Source organism: Thamnophis sirtalis, unplaced genomic scaffold (genome assembly GCF_051295495.1).
Source record: "Thamnophis sirtalis isolate CommonGarterSnake01/CBP01778 unplaced genomic scaffold, rThaSir2_p1.2 scaffold_13, whole genome shotgun sequence".
Lineage (NCBI taxonomy): Eukaryota > Metazoa > Chordata > Lepidosauria > Squamata > Natricidae > Thamnophis > Thamnophis sirtalis.
This window is the reverse complement of record NW_028261393.1, coordinates 444,505-463,188: the sequence shown is the minus strand read 5'-3', so window position 1 is coordinate 463,188 and position 18,684 is coordinate 444,505. Positions and strand designations below refer to the sequence as shown.

Here is an 18,684-nt window from a genome sequence, read left to right as displayed (position 1 = left end):
TCTGCCATCTCCTTTCCGTCCCCCCTTCTCAGCAGGTGCCCTCCAGCCTCCACTTGCCCTGAAAGAGTGGCAGCCCGAATGGCCATTGGCCGCAGTGCCCAGCCCCTCCCTGCCCCGCAGAGGCCAACTGGCCATTCTCCCCAGACCGCTGGGCTGCCAGTTCTCAGGACAGGAGGATAAGAGGCTCACTGAGTTGAAAGGGACTTTGGAAGTCAGCTGGGCCAACTCAGGCAGGAGACCCAGTACCGTTTCAGACAAATGGCAGTCCAGCCTCTTCTTAAAAACCTCCGGTGATGGAGCTCCCACAACCGCGGGAGGGAAGCCTCTTTAAAAGCACCTCGAAGTTGACCCAAACCACCCAATCAATGAACGCTCCTTGTCCTGCGTTTTCATGGTCCCTCTGCAGGCCCTGACTCCATGCGACCCTTTGGCTGAACCCACATTCAGGGCTTTGGTTTCGACCCAGGATGGGTGAGGAAAACTCCACTTCAAAGGTTGCCTTTCTCCCCCCCCCACCCCCAAAATGGTCAATTGCATCATCTGTGCAATAACTTCGTGGAGGTCACGATGGGGTCTTTGGCGCAGGTGCTTGCTGAAGTTGGTGCAGCCCTTGGCTTAGAAGGAAAGGTGAGGATATTGAAGAACACAACAATTGTTTAAGGCAGGTCTTGAAGTAACGTCACACCACCCACCCTTTTGGCTCCTGAGCAGTCTCCACTTACAAGTTAAATATACATGAATTGGCAGAAATGCTCTCTAGGCAGGCTTCCCACTCCTGCCTGGCTTGGAAGAGGCCTCGGCAGTTGCATAACCTGAGTTGGGCGTTGCACTCCTTCCCAGGTCCTATATTAGGTCCCTGGAGAGCCAGGCTGAGACTCTCCCGACGGCTGCAGCCCCTGGGAAGTGCTGGAGCTGCCCGTCCCCATGGATCTCCTGGGAGCAGGGACCCTCCTGCTGGCCGTCTTCCTGGCCGGCCTCTTGCTCCTCTCCTCTTGGCAGCAAATGCGCCGAAGGGACAAGATGCCCCCTGGACCCACGCCCCTCCCCCTGATTGGGAACCTGCTCTGGATAGACCGAAACAACCTGCCCAATTCACTCATCAAGGTAAGGCCTCCCCCGTGCCCCACCCCCGCCCCCCCGCCTGCTCCTTCCCCCAGATCAGCTTCCCCTTGCTGGCTTTGGACTCCCCGGCATTGAGGGCCAGCTGGCTGGAGGAGCCCAGGGGCCCAAAGCTCCAGAGGGACGGTCCCTCTCCCCCTCTTCAGAGGGGCTCAGGTGGAGGAAGAGGAAGAGGGCTGCTCGGGTGGTGGGATCAGGTGCCATGAAGCCTTGTGGACCCTGAGTCACCAGCAGGCAAGCCAGGAAGAGAAGACCCTGTATATTTTGAACCTTCATTTTAATAAAAATACATATTTCATAGTTGCCCCCCTTCCCTGTGCTTCCTTTCCTGATGGATTCCTTTTCAGGGACCAGGCAAGGAGGAAATTGGGAGCAACTGGGGGGCAGAATTCGGGGGGATAGAAGGGCATGGAAAGGTTCCTGAGGCAGAGAGGACCTTTAGACAGGAATGATTTCACCTCCATGGAGTGGGTCAAATACCCCCCCTCCCCAGCATCTGGGGGTCCCAGGGGCTGAACCCCATGGTCAAATATTCCACTGCAGGGGACCCACCCCTTGGATTTCCCCACTGAGACCCTCTCTGTCCAGCAGCTTCTGCCCAGGGTCACAGCTGGTCAGCCGGGGGAAGATGCTCGTGAGGACCAATTTAGTTCTGCCGGCCAATTCTGCCCCTTCTCTTTCCCGCTTTCTCTGGCAGCTGAGCGAAAAGTACGGGCCGGTCTTCACGCTCCAGCTGGGCCCCCGGCGCATCTTGGTGCTGTGCGGCTACGAGGCCATTAAGGAGGCCCTGGTGGACCAGGGGAATGAGTTCCGGGACCGTGGCCAACAGGCCAGTTTTGACTGGATCTTCCAGGGCCATGGTGTGTTCCAGGTTCTGCGTCCCCCAGCGACTTGATGGCGAGTTTTGCTGAGCAGCCGTCTGTGGGGGAAGCCATATTTGATGTCCCTTGCACTAACCAGGAATGCTGGAGCAGGCGACGCGCTCGGTCCCTCCACCTCCCTCATTTCAGGGTTGACTCAGCATGACCCACCTTTCAAGGCACCTGGAGGGGCCCTCCAGGGAGGGAGCTCCGTGCTGCTTCTGCCGTCCTGCTCTGGGCAGTCCTGCACTTGTTGGGAGGTCTTTCTGGGTCCCAACGCCCCTCCCCCCTTGTCTTTCGGTCTGCAGGAGTTGCCTTCAGCAATGGGAAGAAACCCATCCATCTACGACGGTTCTCCATCATGACCTTACGGAGTTTCGGGGTGGGAAAGAGATCCATCGAAGAGCGGATCCTGGAGGAAGCCCACTTCCTGCTGGAAGCCCTGAGGGGCACAAAAGGCAGGTGGATTTCTGGAGCCCCCTGAAGTGGGGCCAGGGGACAATCCATAGGGGGAGGGGCGAGATAAAATGGCACAAGCTTGGCTAACGAAGCCCAAAGATCCAAAATGGGAAGTTGACTTAAGCCATCCAAAGAGGCTTCATCAAAGGCACCAAGACCTCCAAGGGAAGGTTCCACATCTTGCAACCCCCCCCCCCGCCCGCCTGCCCCCCCCCCACTTCAGCCTGGAGCATTTTATCTGTTTCTTTATGGGGGGCAGAGTTTCTATTTGCTTTGGCTCTGGCTTCCCCAGCCTGCCCAGCGCTTGGCACAGCCGGTGGCAGCCTGTCCTGGTTCAGGGTCCATGTCTCTTTCGTTCTCTTGGTGGGCAAAGGAAGGTTGCGCTCAGATTTCCCTGCTGGTCTCAGCAGTGGGCACACACAAAGCCTATTTTGGAGGGTCTGGGCTCCCCCTTTCTGGCCCAGGGGTGCCCACAGCATCGGCTGCTCTGTTTGAGCTCCCGGCAGGGACTCTAGCTGCCAAAGAGTGCCCCCCCCTGCCTCCCTGCTCCCCAGGAGGCAGAAGTGGAGCCAGAAGCTTTTGAGGAGGGTTGAGCCTGGCACGACGGAGACACCAGAGTTCTCTGTCTGCAAGGCCGATCCTCAGACCCACCGCAGGCCCTACAGGAGCATCAAGGAGGGTTTCTCTCCCCCCCCCACAGGAGCCCCCTTTGACCCCACCTACTTCCTGAGCCGCTCCGTGTCCAACGTCATCAGCTCCATCGCCTTCGGCAGCCGCTTTGACTACGAAGACCAGGAGTTCCTCTCTTTGCTGACCGCAATACTGGAAATTTTTCGCTTCAGCTCCTCAGCCCGGGGACAGGTACCCCCCTCCGCCCCCATCCTGCTGCTTCTCCTTGCTGAAAGCATCCCTGTCCATTCAGGGCTCTGACCCTGGAGGCTCTGGGGCTGAGGTCCTTGAGGAGAAGCAATGAAGGTCTCCTGTTTATCTGCCTATCTCGACCGATTCAGGAAGTGCCCACTTTCAGAACCTTTTTCCCAATGTGGGATGAGACAGAATGCCAGGGTTGCCCCAGACTTTGGTTGCCTGAAATGTACCTCAAGGAGCATTTACTCCCCTCCCAGTGAAGAAGGCAGCAGTTGGTCTCTCCTCCTCCCACACGGGTGAAGGAGGTCCTTCTTCTGCAGACCTCTGGGGGAGGAAGGGAAGGGTCAGGGGCCCACGGGTCTCCTGGGATCCTCCCCTCCCACCTCTGCTATCCTTGCCAGGGTCTTCTTCTCCCAGTAACCCCTCCCTCTTTCCCCCCTTCCCCACCTGCCACCCGACCTGCAGCTCTTGGACATCTTCTTTGGAATCGTGCAGCGTCTCCCTGGCTCCCATCAAATGGCTTTCAGGAGGTTTTCCGAACTGAAGGCATTTGTGGCCAAGAAGGCAAAAGCCCACCAGGAGACCCTGGACCCCAACTCCCCAAGGGATTTCATCGACTGCTTCCTGGTGAAAATGCTGCAGGTAAAATGGGGGGGGGCTTGATGGGATGATAAAGCCACAGAGAGAAACACTCAGCCCAACTCAGATGAGGGTCCTTGGTGCTCTCTGAGCTTGGCTTTTTCCCTCCTTTATTTGGCAACTTGAACGGGACCAGATGGAAACCTTGGAGAGATTCTCCATCCGAGGGTCTTCTGCAGGCAGATTTTATTATTATTATTTTTTCCCTTCTACAACACCTTACAGTCATTACATCAACATTGTTATGTCATCATACCTGTACATGTATATAATATTTACACACCTTTATACACAGTTGTCTCTATATATATTTATATATATTGTTTTTTGGCTTAATTAATTTTATTCTTGTTTTGCAGCCATTTGTACCAATTGTTCCAAATTTCATAATATTCCTACTCTTCTTTATCTTTTAATTTCAGTGTTAATTTGTCCATCTCTGCACAATCCAAAGTTTTTTTTATCACTGATTCGTCCGAGGGGGCATTATTTTGTTTCCAGCATTGGGCAAATGCTATTCTAGCTGTAGTTAGTTAGCAGATGTGTTAATATGTACTTAATTTTCTTTGTATATTTCCCTTTGATTATTCCCAGGAGAAAGATTTGGGGTTTGTGTTTTATCTTTTGATGAGGGTCTGCCTCAGATTCCTGCCCTACAAGACCCCAAGCAAGCAGACAAGTTCAAATCAACAGAAAACCAGTGGGGGACAGCAAAGTCAGCCTCCTCAAAGTTTGGGGTGTCCAGACTTCTAGAAAAGCTCCGACATCAGCAAATTAGGAGAGCTGTGAAATGCATGGGTCTCCACGTCTCTTGATTTAAAAAATTCCCTTTTCTCTCACCAAGGAAGAAAAAAACCCCGACTCCTTCTTCTCCATGGAGGAACTGGTCGCAACGACCCTTAGTATTTTCTTCGGTGGTACGGAAACGGTCAGCACCACTTTGCGTTATGGATTCCTGATCCTGCTGAAGCACCCAGAGGTGGAAGGTAATTTCCATGGCAACAGAGAAATAAAACCTGTCAGAGTTATGGCAGACTATTATTACGAGATAAACACAAGGAGAGAAATGAAATACATGACGAGAGAGAGGAGCACCCTCTAATGACCACACACGCACACACACACACACGCACATACACACGCACACACACACACACGTATAGAGAGAGCATGGTGGTGCTTGGAACAGGAGCAGTGGAGACTCCAAGGCCCAACTCCTTCTCCCAAGCAGCAGTTGAGGGATTTCTTGGAGTCCCATCACCTTCTCTCCAGGAGTTGAAGCTCTTCCTCCCCCGTTTCCCCCCCACAATTCCATGGGTAGGTGGAACTGAGAAGGATTGGACCAAGTCACCCAGGGAACCTCTCCAGCTGTGGGTGTAAGCTGGATTTTCCTATTGCTCTTTCTGATCTCTCCCCAGAGAAGATCCACGAGGAGATTGACCGCGTCATTGGTGTCAATCGGACTCCCAGCATGGAGGACAGGCTGCAGATGCCCTACACGGAAGCCGTGATTCATGAGATACAGAGATTTGCGGATATTCTCCCCCTGGCACTGCCACGGCGTGTCACCCAAGATGTCCAGTTAAGGGGCTACACAATTCCCAAGGTATTAAGGGGGGGGGATATATCTAAGGTACTCCTCGAGGGCATCCATATAAGTTGGGTTCCACATAGTTCCCATCATTTCCCCCCCAGAGTAATTGATGCTTCCTTCATTTCCTGCCCTCAGGGGACCGAAGTTTTCCCCATGTTGGGGACAGCGATGAGAGACCCCAAACATTTTGCAAGACCTGCGGAGTTTGACCCCCAACACTTCCTGGATGAGAAGGGGCAGTTCCAGAAGAATGAGGCTTTCATACCTTTCTGCATTGGTGAGCCCCCACCCCACCATTTCTCCAGCCAGAAAGTCACCTCAGACAACCCTCCCAAAGACCTTCCCCCAAAGCCCCCCCCCCCGCCACTGCCCGGCAAGTGGAGGGCTGGTGCAGACACACACCCTGGCCACAGTTGTGAGTTTCCTCCGTAAAACACAAACTCAAAAGAGATGCTGAGGCCACAGGACGGATCCAGAAACTGCACCGTGAATCATTCCACTCGGACACAGTTATAAGTTAGAGCCACAAAGCGGATATTGGGAAAAGTTTCAGAGGCTGCAAAAGGGACCCCCAAGTCCTCCGTTGCTTCTGCATAGTATGGACCCCCTCAGGCCCCATTGGGGAGGCAGACACGGGGGTCCTCCTGCCCACCGGCCTCTCTGCTCTGGACTTTTGCAGGAAAGCGCTATTGCTTCGGGGAACATCTGGCACGTGCGGAGCTCTTCCTCTTCCTCACCAGCATCCTTCAGCATTTCCGCTTCAAGTCAGCTGTGCCCCCTGAAGACATCGACCTCTCCCCAATGTTGGTGGGGTTTGGCACGATCCCACGGACCTACGAGATCTCCGTCATCCCCCGCTGAGGGAGGGGCCCTCTGGACCCTTTGCAAGGTCCCTTCCTGCATCTCCCGTCACCTTGCCAACTTCCTCTGGCTGCAGGAGATGCCCTCTAAGGAGATGGCTCTCTTGCTGAGGGCACCGCAGCTACCTCTCCATCTCCCGGGAGCCTGGCACCTACGGGCACCCTGTCACCTTCATTCTGTTCCAACTCCTGCTCGTGTACCCCAACCTCTGTGCCCTCCAGCAGCACCTTCAGAACGTCTTTGGGGGGGCATGGAATTCTGCTCGTGTTCAGGTCTCCCCCTTTCTCCCCACATTCTGAAGTCCTCTGGATGCTGAAGATGCTACTGAAGTTAGAAACATTCACCATTAAATGCTGTTGGTACTCCAGGAGCAGCTTGGCTGAGCTGGGAAACATATCCTGGGATGCCCACCTCACTTGGGGCAGGCTGGTCTCTGGGACGGGCAAGGAGGCAGAAGCAGAGAGCCTGGTTCAGCCCCGCCTCTCTCCTGTGAAGTTGGCAAGTCGGATGGGCTTCTGGCTTGCAAAATCTCCTCTGTATGTTGCCTTGCTTTGTATACAAATAAACCTTCTTTGCCAACCTAAAATGGCAGCGGAGGCCAAGTTCAGGGGTCCTGTGCCAGAAAGCAGGGCTGCCCCTTCAATGGGCAGCTTTTTCCTCACAGAAACTGTAAGGTGGCACCTTGAACAGCTGGTTCTATACGTTGCCCTTTGCTTGTGCTGTGCCTTCCGAAATAAACTCCACTCCTCTCAGAAACAACCGTTGCTTCTTCTTTCAAACCTGCCTCCCTTTGGCCCTGATTTTCCTCCCCACACCCTCTTGGGGGGAGCCAGGGGGCATTGGCAGGCGTGCCCGTGTTCTGCCCATCGGCCCACCCTCCCTAGACCCAGATGGGGATATCTGTCTGCCTCCCTCCCCAGAAATGTCTGCTGGCACTCAAGGCACCTCCTGGCCTCTCTCTGCCAGGGCCAAGGCGAACCCTGTTCCTTCCCCATCCAGCCTTTCCCCCCTAAGCTCTGCTTCCCCCTCTGAGGCTGTTAGTTCAGGCTCTGCCCCCAAGGAGCAAAAGCCCAGCCCTTTCCTTGAAGGGGGAGGGTGGTCGAAGGGCACAGGGCTCTGCCTCTGGTGCTGCCTGGATGGTTTTCATGCCCTGGGCACCCAAGGAGGGCAGAGCTGCTGAAGGCCCGGAATGTCCTTGGTGAAAGCGAAGCTGCCAGCATCCTCCCCAAGGCCTCAGGTGGGGCTGGGAAGACCAAGACTTTCCCCTTATCTCGCCTGCCACCCCCGAGAGAAGCTGCTCCCTTGTGGGCATCCTCAGGGCCAGCTGTTGCCCGCTGGGCTCCCTCCCAATGGGGACAAAGTGAAAGCAGAGACTGGCGTTACTGAAGCGAGCACTTTTTATTCCAAGCATTTCGTTTGTTCCTTTGTTTGGGAGCTGTGGGGAAAGGGCTCACCTGCGCAGAAAGCGTGACTCGGTTTGCCTCTTTGGAAACAGTGCCCTTCTCGGCTTCCACAGAGCCAGCGCTGCCATCCCAGCCCCTGAACTCCAGGGACGAGTTCCCCCAGCATCAGCTTCCTGATTTGGGGGGCAATTGCAGGGGGAAGCAGCTGCTGCACCATGTGCCCTCAAGGGAGCTGGAAGGTGTGGGCTCCCTCTCGGTGCCCCTCACCTGGGGGGTTTCCTTGCAGAGGTTTCACAGCCCGGCTATGCCGGAGCGGCACTGAAGGTGTTGCCCAGTTGGGGTCTGCAAGGAAAGTGTCCAGGTGCTCAGGGAGCCCCCAGGAGGAGCCACGGAGACACTTTTCTATTCACAGCACTGGGTGCTGTCACAGGAACTCGCTCCCAATGAATTGCCCGGCTGAAGGATCTCGCAGCCTCCCTCCCTCCCTCCCTCTGGGCGTTTGAAGAGTGCGGCAGAAGGGAAACTGCATGGGTGAAGCAGACTATCAAGCTCGGCGTGGTACCATGAAGAGCTGGTATCTCATGGGCACACGGCTGACGCCACTGGCATCGGGCACAATGCTGATCTCTGCCAGGGACACCGGTGAGGTGAGAGTGAAGGCTTGCAGGATGGTGGTGAGGAAGAGGAAGAGCTCCATGCAGGCCAGGCCCTCTCCCAGGCACAGCCGCTTCCCTGCAAAGAAGGGGGGCAAAAGTGGATCGGCCGGGTGGATGCCAGAGGCCGCCGGGGGCCCTGGTGCTCTTCAAGCAGCCTGAGGCTGAGCCTCCTTCTGAGAAGGGAGAGCCGGCCGAGAGGGAAGGGCAGGAGCGAGTGGCACAAACAGGGAAGGGGGTGAAAGGGAAGGGGAGGGGAGGAAAGAGGGGGGGAGCCCCCCACCCTCAGGACACACCTGCTGAGAAAGGCATGAAGGCCTCTGCCCTCTTGAAACGGCCGTCGCTGTCCAGGAATCTCCCGGGGTCGAAGTTCTCAGGGCTGCTGTGATGCTCAGTGTCGTAGTGCACCGTGCTGAGCAATGGGTAGACGTAGGTCCCCTGGCAGGAGCATCCAAGCAGGAGGAGCGGGAGGGACATTGGAGGCATGAAAGCCCTGGATGAGGTGCAGAACCTCCCCCCACAGGACCCTCCCACAAAGCCTTCCTCTGCCAGGGAGCCCAGCGATTTGGGTCTGCTGCCCACCCAGTGGATGAGATTCCGTTGAAAGGAGGGAAATACTCTCCCCTCCCCACTCTTCTCAGGTCACCCTTTAGCAAGGGGCAGCTTCCGCTTGAGCATGCAGAACTGGCCAATGGGGCAGTGCAGCTCTGGCGCAAATGACACCCCCGAAGGCCGTAATGGAGGGGAGCATGCCGGACCAACGCTCCGGCCGGTGCCCTGAGTCCCGCCCTGCCCCAGAGCCTCACCTTCGGGATGGCATATCCCCTGAAGCAGGTGTCTCGAGTGACGGCATGGGGGAGGCCCATGGGCAGGATGTCGCTGAACCTCTGGATCTCGTGCAGCACTGCCTCCGTGTAGGGCATCTGCCTCCTGTCCTCAGCCGAGGGCGAGCGGCCGGCCCCGATCACTCGGTCGATCTCCTCCTGCAGCTTTTCTGGGGAAAGACGACCGAGGAAGCTCAGACTTTCAGAGGGGGGGGTTTAAGGCCTGCAGTGGACTCTTGTGAAGCCCCCTGAAAGCAAAGCAGCGACAGACCCGCCTGCTTGCCATGAAATGGGCGTGCAGAGCAAACCAGGGGGCTGCCCTGCACAGTGGCAGAGAGTAACGTTTGTGGCCACGGAGGGCAGATGGGTCAAAATGGGAATAAGGTTTCCTCCATGTACAGGAATGAATCTCCTAAAACGATCGTTCCCATAGAGTCCATTCATTTCTCTCCTGCATATTAAAAAGACACGCTGTGGGGTTCACTTCCTGAGCTCCCCGGGGGCCACAAGCCGGACTCAGAACCTGCAGCCTCAGCGCCAGCAGCCGAGGGCCAGAGGTTGTTGTGCTCTGCCCACTTTCCCAGACCGGAAGCTCCCGTGATGCCAATGGACGAGAAAAGACCCCCCCCATCCCTCCCCTGGTCGCCAGCCCATCCCTGGGGAGGCCCCTGGAGTGCCGGGGGAGGGGGCTCCTTCCTCCCTGACCTTGGACCTGGGGGTGCTTCATCAGGATGAGGAAGCCGTATCTCAGGGTGGTGCCGATGGTTTCTGTGCCAGCAAAGAACAGGTTGAAAGCGGCCATCACCAAATTCTCCATGCAGAACTCGGAATCCGGGTTCTGCTTTTCCTGTCGAAGATCACGGAAGATAAGAAAAAAGCCCGTTTCGTTCCAGGCTCTGCTGGCTGCAAATCTCCTCAATTTTGCTGGCCTGGACGGAATGAACCTGCAAAGGTTCTGCAGCCAGGAGGTCCGGCAGCTGCAGAGCTGAGACAGGATGTGGCTCCTTTCCTAGGGGGAGCTTCCCAAGGAGATTCACCCCACGGCCAGTTGCCTCCCTGGGATGAGAAGTGGGGCCCTCTGGGCTGGAAACCTATCTTCAGGACAAGGTAGAGTCTGCCTGCCTTCCCTCCGAAGCTCTCGGGCTGGAGAGAGACGGATGTTGCCGTGTTATGTCGTCATCCCATTTTACAAGCTCCGCTTTATGAGGCCCATGAAGGTCAAGGCTATTCCACCGATAACACCCTCAGCGTCTCTTCCAGCGAGGCTCCCTAAGGCTCCGTCGGCAGCAGTTGTGGAGATCCCTGCTCCTCCGCCTTGACAAATTCAGCAGGTGTGTGTGTGTCTCCTTCAGTGCCCAGATGTCAAAGAAGGTTCTCGGGCATCCAAGTACAGTTGCCTGGAAGCTGTGTGTGTCTGTCTGTGTGTGTGTGTGCGTGTGTGTGTGTGTGTAAGAGGGGAGTGCATGCATGCGCACACAGCTCTATTGGTCCCTATGGCTGGCATGTGCACCCAGCACTCCCACAAATGGAGCTTCCGGGGCATGCTCCCCCTCTGCTTACACAAGTGCAGCTCACCTGCCGCTTCCATGGCCCAGCAGTGGGCTTCGGCCTAGAGGCTGGGGACCCCCCTTACTCTCACCAGTCCATCCCTTAGCTAAGCTCTGTGTTGGAAGGTGACTGCAGAAGAGTCAGGTTGCCCAACCTCTGGCGCTGGAGCCCTGCCTGAATCCTGAAGACCTGACAGCCTCAGCCGCCTTTGATGGCCATAAAGGAAGGGGGCAATAACTTCAGTCGGGGGGGGGGGTGTCTGGCACCAACAGGAAGACAAGAGCTGCACCCCACAGACCCACCACCAACCCCTTTGCCTGGCAGCTGAACTCTGGTGCCACCCAAGGGAGAAGGGAAAGGCCTGGATAAGTGGCCCTACCTGCTCCATCTTTGCCAAGAAACAATCGATATAATTTTGAGGGGCAGAAGGATCAAGGGAGGCTTGCTGCATGTGGATCCTCTCCTTTATGAAGCCGATGATCTGCTGGGAGCACCTGTTGCCTGCGTGATGCGCTCCAGGGATCCTCTCCATGATCTCTGGAAAGATGTTGTAGAGCTACTCCATGTTGGGCAGAGGGCAAGGGGTGAAACAATGATACTATTAGTTTTTCTTGGCTATTAAAATGTTTTTATTTTCCATTTTCCATTTTCATACAGTCACATATATACTGTGCATAACCGGGGCCATACAACATTAAACAATAATCACAGCAGTTCCTCTTGTCAACAATACCCCCCAAAATAGAAACCCAATGTTCCTCTTCCACTCTCCGTACACCTCTTTCTTCCACCCCCCTCCAACTTTCTATCTTCCCTCCATCCTTCCCCTCTACCCTACTTCCCCTCCCCCTCTACCACTCCTCTCTCCCGATCCACTCCCTCCCTTCCTTCTCACCCTCCCTCCTACTACTAGTTTTTCTTGATCACACATTTTGGGTGCACCGGGCTTAACTTGGTAAACAAACTAACCAATCTGGGTCAATTGTGCAATCCGTGCAGGTGTTAACTGGCAAAACAGATTTTAAAAAACGAAGCAAGGTTAGATAGTTGTGTGCCAGCAGCTGCTACGTCTTAATCCCACTGGGGAAGGGCAATTGTGAAGCACATCCTTCTGCCGTGTGCAGACGTGGCTCCACTTGGGAATATTGTTGAAAATTCACAGAGGGGGGGGGAGGAAGAGAGGGTTCCAGGTGGACTAAATCCACCACCCTCCCAGAAATGAATTTTCTTCCCACGAGAGATCAGATGCGGCTGATTCCAGCCAGCCTGGAAGCCAATTGAGAGTTTGCTCAGCCTTCGTTTCCCCCCTCCCTGGTCCCAGGCGGGATGGACCTGGAGGAACCTCCACCAACATTAGCAGAACCTTTCTCACCAAGAGCCACAAGGAGCTTTTTTCTCCCTCAGAAGCAGCAAATTTGGTTGTGGACTTTCAAATACTTTGGAGAGAAAATGCCAGGCACTCGGCCCAGGCAGTTCCTGGCTTGATTAGGGAAAAGACAGCTGATCTGCCACAATGCCTGTCCTCACCGTGGCTTCGGTTGAGCTTGCAATGCGAAAGCGCTCCGTTATCAGCTTGTTCAGCCGGAGGAACTTTTCATCGTCGTACTGGAACCGATTCCCAAACACAACGGAGCAGATGACGTTGGAGACGGCTCGACTGAGAAGGAAGGTGGGGTCGAGGGGCGTCCCTGGAGAAGAGGCAGGGGGACCATGCTGGGCCTTGAGCGTCCCCTCACTCTCTCTGGGCTAAGCTTCCCACCCACCTGCCCAACATTAATAACACCCAGTCTGGAAAGCTGGCTGACTGTCCAGCAAGCCATCCTGACAAAAACAGCAATTGAATGTGGACTCCAAGTCCCAAATCCTGACTTCCAAAAAGGACCAAATTGCAGGGAACCTGATGTGTGGAGGAGGCTCAGCTGTAGAGCCCAGGAGCCCCCACAGCAGGTGAGCAGCAGGTAAGTCTGGCCCAGGGAGGGGAGGGCTTGTGGGGCCCCCTCCTGTCTGTGGCATTTGGACAGAAAGGGGAGAAGGACGACTAGCCGTGATGATCTCTGGGATCAGCCAGGATCAGCTCTGGGAGGACGGCTCAGATCCCAGGGAAGAAAACGGAACCTTCCTCTGTTGGGACTCAAAAGGAATTGGAAGCAGGAGACGTCCTTCTCCTGCTTTGACCTATCCTGTCCTTCTAACTCAGTGTTTTTCAACCTTGGCAACTTGAAGATGTCTGGACTTCAACTCCCAGAATTCCCCAGCCAGCGAATGCTGGCTGGGGAATTCTGGGAGTTGAAGTCCAGACATCTTCAAGTTGCCAAGGTTGAAAAACACTGTTCTAACTTCCCTTGAGGGAGGCTCAGGTAAACCGAGGCGAGGGAGGGAGGGAGGGAGGGAGGGGCTACCTTCCGTCTTCCGGAGTTCCTCCACCAGGCACTGGGCCTCCTCCTGGATCCGCTCTTCAGTGGACCTCTTGCCCATCCCAAGGGTCCTCAAGACGGTGAGGGAGAAGCGACGGAGCTGCTGCCAGCGTGGCCCATTGGCAAACACGATCCCTGCCCGAGAGACCAGGAGGAGGACGAGAGGTTTCTCTCAGTGCAAGGCAGCCCCAGCAAGGCCGGTCCAGGCCCCTCTTGTAGCATCCCTCACCATGGTGGTTGAAGTCCTTGGAGAAGGCAGGCAGCTGCCCTCGCCCACTGAAGTCCTCCGCCTGGTCCACCAGGGCCTCCTTCACGGCTCGGTAGCCACACAAGACCACGACCCGCTGCAGTCCCAGGAAGACGGTGAACACCGGCCCGTACTCCTCGCCCATCTGCCAAGAAAGACCGCGAGGGCTTTGGAGGGCCCAACCCCACCTTCCCTCCGCCCGTCCCTATTCGGAGCCTTGAGCAGCCCCAGAAAAGCTCTTGGTGAAGGAGCTAGAAGGCCTCTGGAGCCCCCCCAGCCCAGGCTGCCTGGCCTGCCAGGAGGATGCCAGCTTTCACACACACACAGCCGAAGGGATGCACAACGGTTGGTGAGCAACAGCTTTTCCCCAGAATCAGAAAATGCTGAACATTTGGAACTGCAAATAGTCCAACGACCTGAATTTCAGACTACGCACACAGAGAGGTCTGGGTTTTGTTTTGTGGAAGCATCAATTCTACAGAAATCCTGGGCTTCTGCATGAATAGTTGGGGGTTTCATGCTCTTCTGGGCTAGAAGGAGCTGGAGTTGATTTGGGCTAACAGCCGCTGGGGGAAGATTAGTGTAAGGGGAGATCCAGCTTAAAATCCCGCAGAGGAACCTGGGTGGACGGAAATTTCCAGCTGGGTGGAAGAAACATTTCTGGCCAACAAAGACACTGAATTTTTCTCCCTTCCTCTCCCTCCCCTCCAGGCAGGATACTCAGCTCTGCTTGGCACCCAGAGCCACCTCCACCCCCCAGGGCTGAGCTTTGATGCCAGCTTCAGAGGTTCAGAGGACGGGCACCGAGCCAGGTTGGAGGGGAGGGGGCAGAGAAAGTGGGGCAGAGGTGCTGCAGCCTGCTTGGCTCCTCCTGGCCCGTCTCTTTCCTCTGGGATTCCCCCAAGACCTTTCCCAAGAGGCAGAAGAACCCACTTGCTTCCGGGGTGAAGGAGGGGAAGGGAGGGTGGCCATAGCCAGCCAGATGAGGGATGCTGCTGCCAGTGGAAAATGCTGGCCCAAGGAAAGAGCTGCTGGAAAGAGGAGCAGGAGGGAAGGTCGACCCGAGGGGTCTTCCTTGTCTTTGACTCCTCCTCCCACTCTCCAGCCATACTATGGCCCCACGTCCCCCCCCCCAAAGGCTCCTTTGGGAGTTTTGCTGGGCTGCTGCCCCTTCATCACCCCCAGCAGAAAAGGCAGCCCAGAAAAGCCCCACAGGTGGATGCTGGGTTGTCTTTGGGGGGTTGAAGGTGGTGGGGCCTCCTCCTCCTCCTCCTCCTCCTCCCCCCCGGGAGCCGTTTCCATCTCTTCTCTGAAGGGATCAAGCAGGAAAACTTAGCAAGACTCTTCGCCCATCATTCAACCTCTTTTTTCCTTGTCCCCTTCTCTCCAGCCACCCTCCAGGTCTCTTGAGATGGGGCCAGAAGACCCCACTTCTTCTGAGAGACCCCAAAGAGCCAGACTGGACTTGGCTAGTAGGCATGTTGGCAACGAACGTTTCTTAAAAGAAAGGACTCCATTCAAAACATTCTGGAGCGAAAGGTAATTCTGTGTGAGGAAGCCCAGGTGCCGGACATCTCCAGCAGGCTCCCCACTCCCCTTCAAGGGGCTTCCAGGTTGACAGGATTAGCCAGGGACATCGCCCTTGCCTGGGGGGCTCTCGTGTCCCCAGCAAAGAGGGAGAGCTAGGGACAGCAGCTCAACCCACCAAGCAGCAGCACTGGGGTCTCGAACGTAGGCTTGCCCACCTCCAACCCAGCCCCTAACCACGTGAGCCACGGGCTCCTTCCAGCAGGACAATGAGCTCCAAACAAACGTCTGGTTCCTGCTGTGACCCGAATTCACCAGAACAGGGACTCCAACCGTGGCAACTTTAAGACTTGTGGACTTCAACTCCCAGCATTCCCCAGCCAGCCTGGAGGCTCCTGGAATAGAACATCTATGGGAAGAGGTGAAATTCACAGAGGGGGGAGAACCTAAGGCGGATTCCCTCTTGAGAGCTAATGGAAGGAAGTCCTTGACTGCAGCTGACCGCCCCAAAAATATTTGATGTGAAAGATCAGGGCATCAACGATTATGTCCGTGACATTTTAATTTCTTTCCTGCTTTATGACAATATCTTAAGCCATTCATCTCTTTGGACTGTGGAACAAAGAATGGTGGGTGCCATTTATTCGTATCCATGTCAACGTTTTGTGGCCAACTGGAACCCAGAGGATTGGGTTAGGATGGAAGGACATCAATATTTCTGGCCATCAGGACCGCCATGCCTCCTCCCACCCTGTGTGACTTCCTGATCGCCGAGCTTCCTCACTCTGGGCCAGGAGGACACCGTCCAAGGGCTGAGGCAGCATGAACAAGGCCAGGCCGTTGTGTGGGCTTGTCCTCCTCTCTCTGTCTCGGGAAGAGGAGGCACCGTACCCTCAGAAGGTCTGGGTATTCCAGCTACTTCCACCCCCTGCAAAAATGCCCGAGCTGCCTGCGACCCCTGGTCAAAGGCCAGGCACCCCAACATTGTCCATCAAGCTCGCTGTGATTCTGCACCCCGAGAAGAAGCTGCTTCCTTCTCTCAAGGAAGGAAGGAAACCCAACTCACCTTCATCAGGGACTGGACCAGATTCTTCCGGTCCAGCTGGAGGAAATTCCCCAGGATGGGGAGTGGGGTGGGCCCAGGGGGCAGGGGACCCTTCATTCCCCTCTTCCTCCCGTTTAACCTGAAGGAGACCCAGAGCACCAGCAGCAGCACCACCAGCAGCAACACCAACGGTGAAGGAGGGACCAGCTCCATGTTAGAGAGCCTGGGAATCTGGAGAGAAACACAGTGGCCATAATGGCAGCCCTTGGCTGGGAAAAGAGAGAAGAAGAGGAGGGGAAGAAAAGGTGATGCTTACATCCATCCGGCTACGACTTTCAGCTCCCTTCAGGGGCTGCAGATTGAACCACAAGCTCCCTCTCCTGCTGGGACCCCCAGGGTGGCTTCAGGCAGCCGGAAGCCTCTGCTGCTTCACGGACAGAAGAGATCTACTGGCACTTTCCACGTTGGTTATCCTTTAACGAGATACGCACCTCAATTTTGGCCAGCCGCCTGGGGACGTCTTCTCATCCAGCCCAGTGGCAAGGAGAAGGAGGGTCCACTCACTGCGGGGGTCATTTGGTCAAAGTGATTTTTTTAATTCAATCTTGGCAAATTTTGCTAAGAGCAAAGGTTAGAGAGATTCCTTAAGATGAATAAACCGATTTTATTTTTAAGGAAACCACAACCCAAAGGCCGAATTCATACAACAGGGCAAATCTTAAACCATGATTACCGAAACGAAACTTCCACGATTCCGTTGCTTCCAAAGAAATAAAGAAATAAACTGCATTGTCCCATAAGGGCCCAAAACGGCTAAGTCATCCGCTGGAGTTCCACAACCCATGATCCACAAACCCTTGGCTTGTCCCCCACTTGGAAAAAGGCCAGAAGTTGCATTTCCCAGAAGGAAAGGACCGCAGCCAATTCAGGCAGAGCACGAGGACGAGCCTCCTCTGGGCTCCGGCAGTGCAGAAGGAGGAGGCTCCTTTTCGGCTGCCTGGAACGGAGCAGCAGCCACGGAGAAGGTCTGAAGCTCAGGAGGTCATCTGATTTGGGTCATGGAAACACCTCGGCTCAGGGATGGACATCGGCCGGTGGCCACGAAGGCAGATACAATCTCCACATGAGGAAGAGGCTAAAATGTATGGTTTTAATAAAGAATGTGCAGAACTGGACCAGATATTAACGGGAATGGATGAAAAACAGGTGAAGAAAACATATTAAGTATCAAACTGGAAAGTGGGCAGGTAAAGGAGACAATGATAGTTTGGGCTAAAAATGTTGGATATGCAATAGAACTGGATAAATGTCAGAAACTGTGGGATAGAAATGTTAAATTGACAATCTCAACTGTATATAAAGGAAATTTGTATAAAATGCTTTATAAATGGCATTTTGCACCAACAAGACTGGCAAAAATGTTTAAAGATAGAGCCTCTAAATGTTGCAACCAGATACCTGGTTCCTATAATCATATGTGGTGGATGTGCCCAAAAGCCCAAAAAAAATTGGCTTGGTTGGAAAAAATGATAAAGCAGCATATAGACTTGAAACCAGAAATATTTTTATTGGGCATCCTGTCGGAAAAATATTATAAAAGGAAGATATATTTGATTTTATATGTATTAATTGCAGTCAGAATTATATTTGCACAACAATGGAAAAACAATGGGATCCCGACAGATGAGACTGTAATTTGGAAAATATTAGAATGTGCAGAGATGGATGGACTTATGCTTGCTATTAAGGATGAAGAAGAAACTGAATATTTCTTGATATGGGACTTGTTTTACCAAAGGCTGGATAATGAAAACAGAAGTTAGTAATATGGGGTTATAAAAAGGATCAGTGTTATAAAAGAGATTTGTTAAATAAAAAATATTATTATTATTATAGTATTAATATTATTGTGATGAATATGACTGTAAACATCTTGATTATGATTGCCTAAAAATAATTGTGCCTAGACAACGCATAGTTTGATTGAAACTGAATTTTTATATGTTATATAAACAAAGCAAATAAAACAAGAACGGGAGAAAGAAAAAAAGAGCTCAGAGGGGGAACTGAGCAGAGCAGGGAAAGAGGGATGATTCCAATGGAGGCTGATGCAGCCTCCTCTTCCTCACTCCTTGTGTTCTTTTACACAAACACACACACACACACATGCACCACTGGCGTCTAGGGAGATTCTCATTCCTCCAGGACAAGTCATGGTTATCCCAAAGGTTTCTAAAAGGCAACAGGCCTTTCCTGGGCTTTTCCTTGAAAACATTTCCCTTCTCATCCAAGAGGCTTCTTCAGTTGGTCAGAACTGAAAATCAAGAAAGTCCAGTTGCCTTTTGGAAAAGCATCTTTGGGGTGCTGGCCTTCTTCCTATCACCGTCTGGGTTCCTGCCACCTGCTTCATTCCTGATGAAGAGAGCCGAGCTCCACTTGGCCAGCCTGTTTCTCTGAGCCTCTGGCCAGAGTTCAGGGTAGGGTTGGGGGCTGGGCTGCCAGGGCCACCAGTTGAATGCAGTGGCTAGTTGGGGAAGCCCCACCCTCTTGTCTTCGTAGCCCACTTTCAAACAGAGTCACGGAGGGGCAGACTGGCCATGGTCCAGGAGAAAGAGACTTTTCGC

At 54.3% G+C, this 18,684-nt stretch overlaps 2 protein-coding genes across 2 annotated transcripts; one reads left to right on the top strand and one right to left on the bottom strand.

The window, feature by feature from the left end:
• Positions 1-860: 860 nt before the first annotated feature.
• LOC106541084 (cytochrome P450 2A13) lies at positions 861-7,152 on the top strand. The gene is made up of 9 exons (XM_087727597.1): positions 861-1,104; positions 1,817-1,979; positions 2,288-2,437; positions 3,139-3,299; positions 3,771-3,947; positions 4,789-4,930; positions 5,363-5,550; positions 5,674-5,815; positions 6,218-7,152. Exons 1-9 carry the CDS (start codon positions 925-927, stop codon positions 6,397-6,399), a joined length of 1,485 nt encoding a protein of 494 aa, XP_087583723.1. The 5' UTR covers positions 861-924; the 3' UTR covers positions 6,400-7,152.
• A 1,132-nt stretch (positions 7,153-8,284) lies between these two features.
• Positions 8,285-16,559, bottom strand: LOC106541081 (cytochrome P450 2F3). The gene is made up of 10 exons (XM_087727618.1): positions 16,377-16,559; positions 16,082-16,291; positions 13,471-13,633; positions 13,227-13,376; positions 12,355-12,515; positions 11,207-11,383; positions 9,985-10,126; positions 9,262-9,449; positions 8,752-8,893; positions 8,285-8,534 (listed from the first exon to the last, which is right to left on the bottom strand). Exons 1-10 carry the CDS (start codon positions 16,380-16,382, stop codon positions 8,347-8,349), a joined length of 1,527 nt encoding a protein of 508 aa, XP_087583744.1. The 5' UTR covers positions 16,383-16,559; the 3' UTR covers positions 8,285-8,346.
• Positions 16,560-18,684: the final 2,125 nt, after the last annotated feature.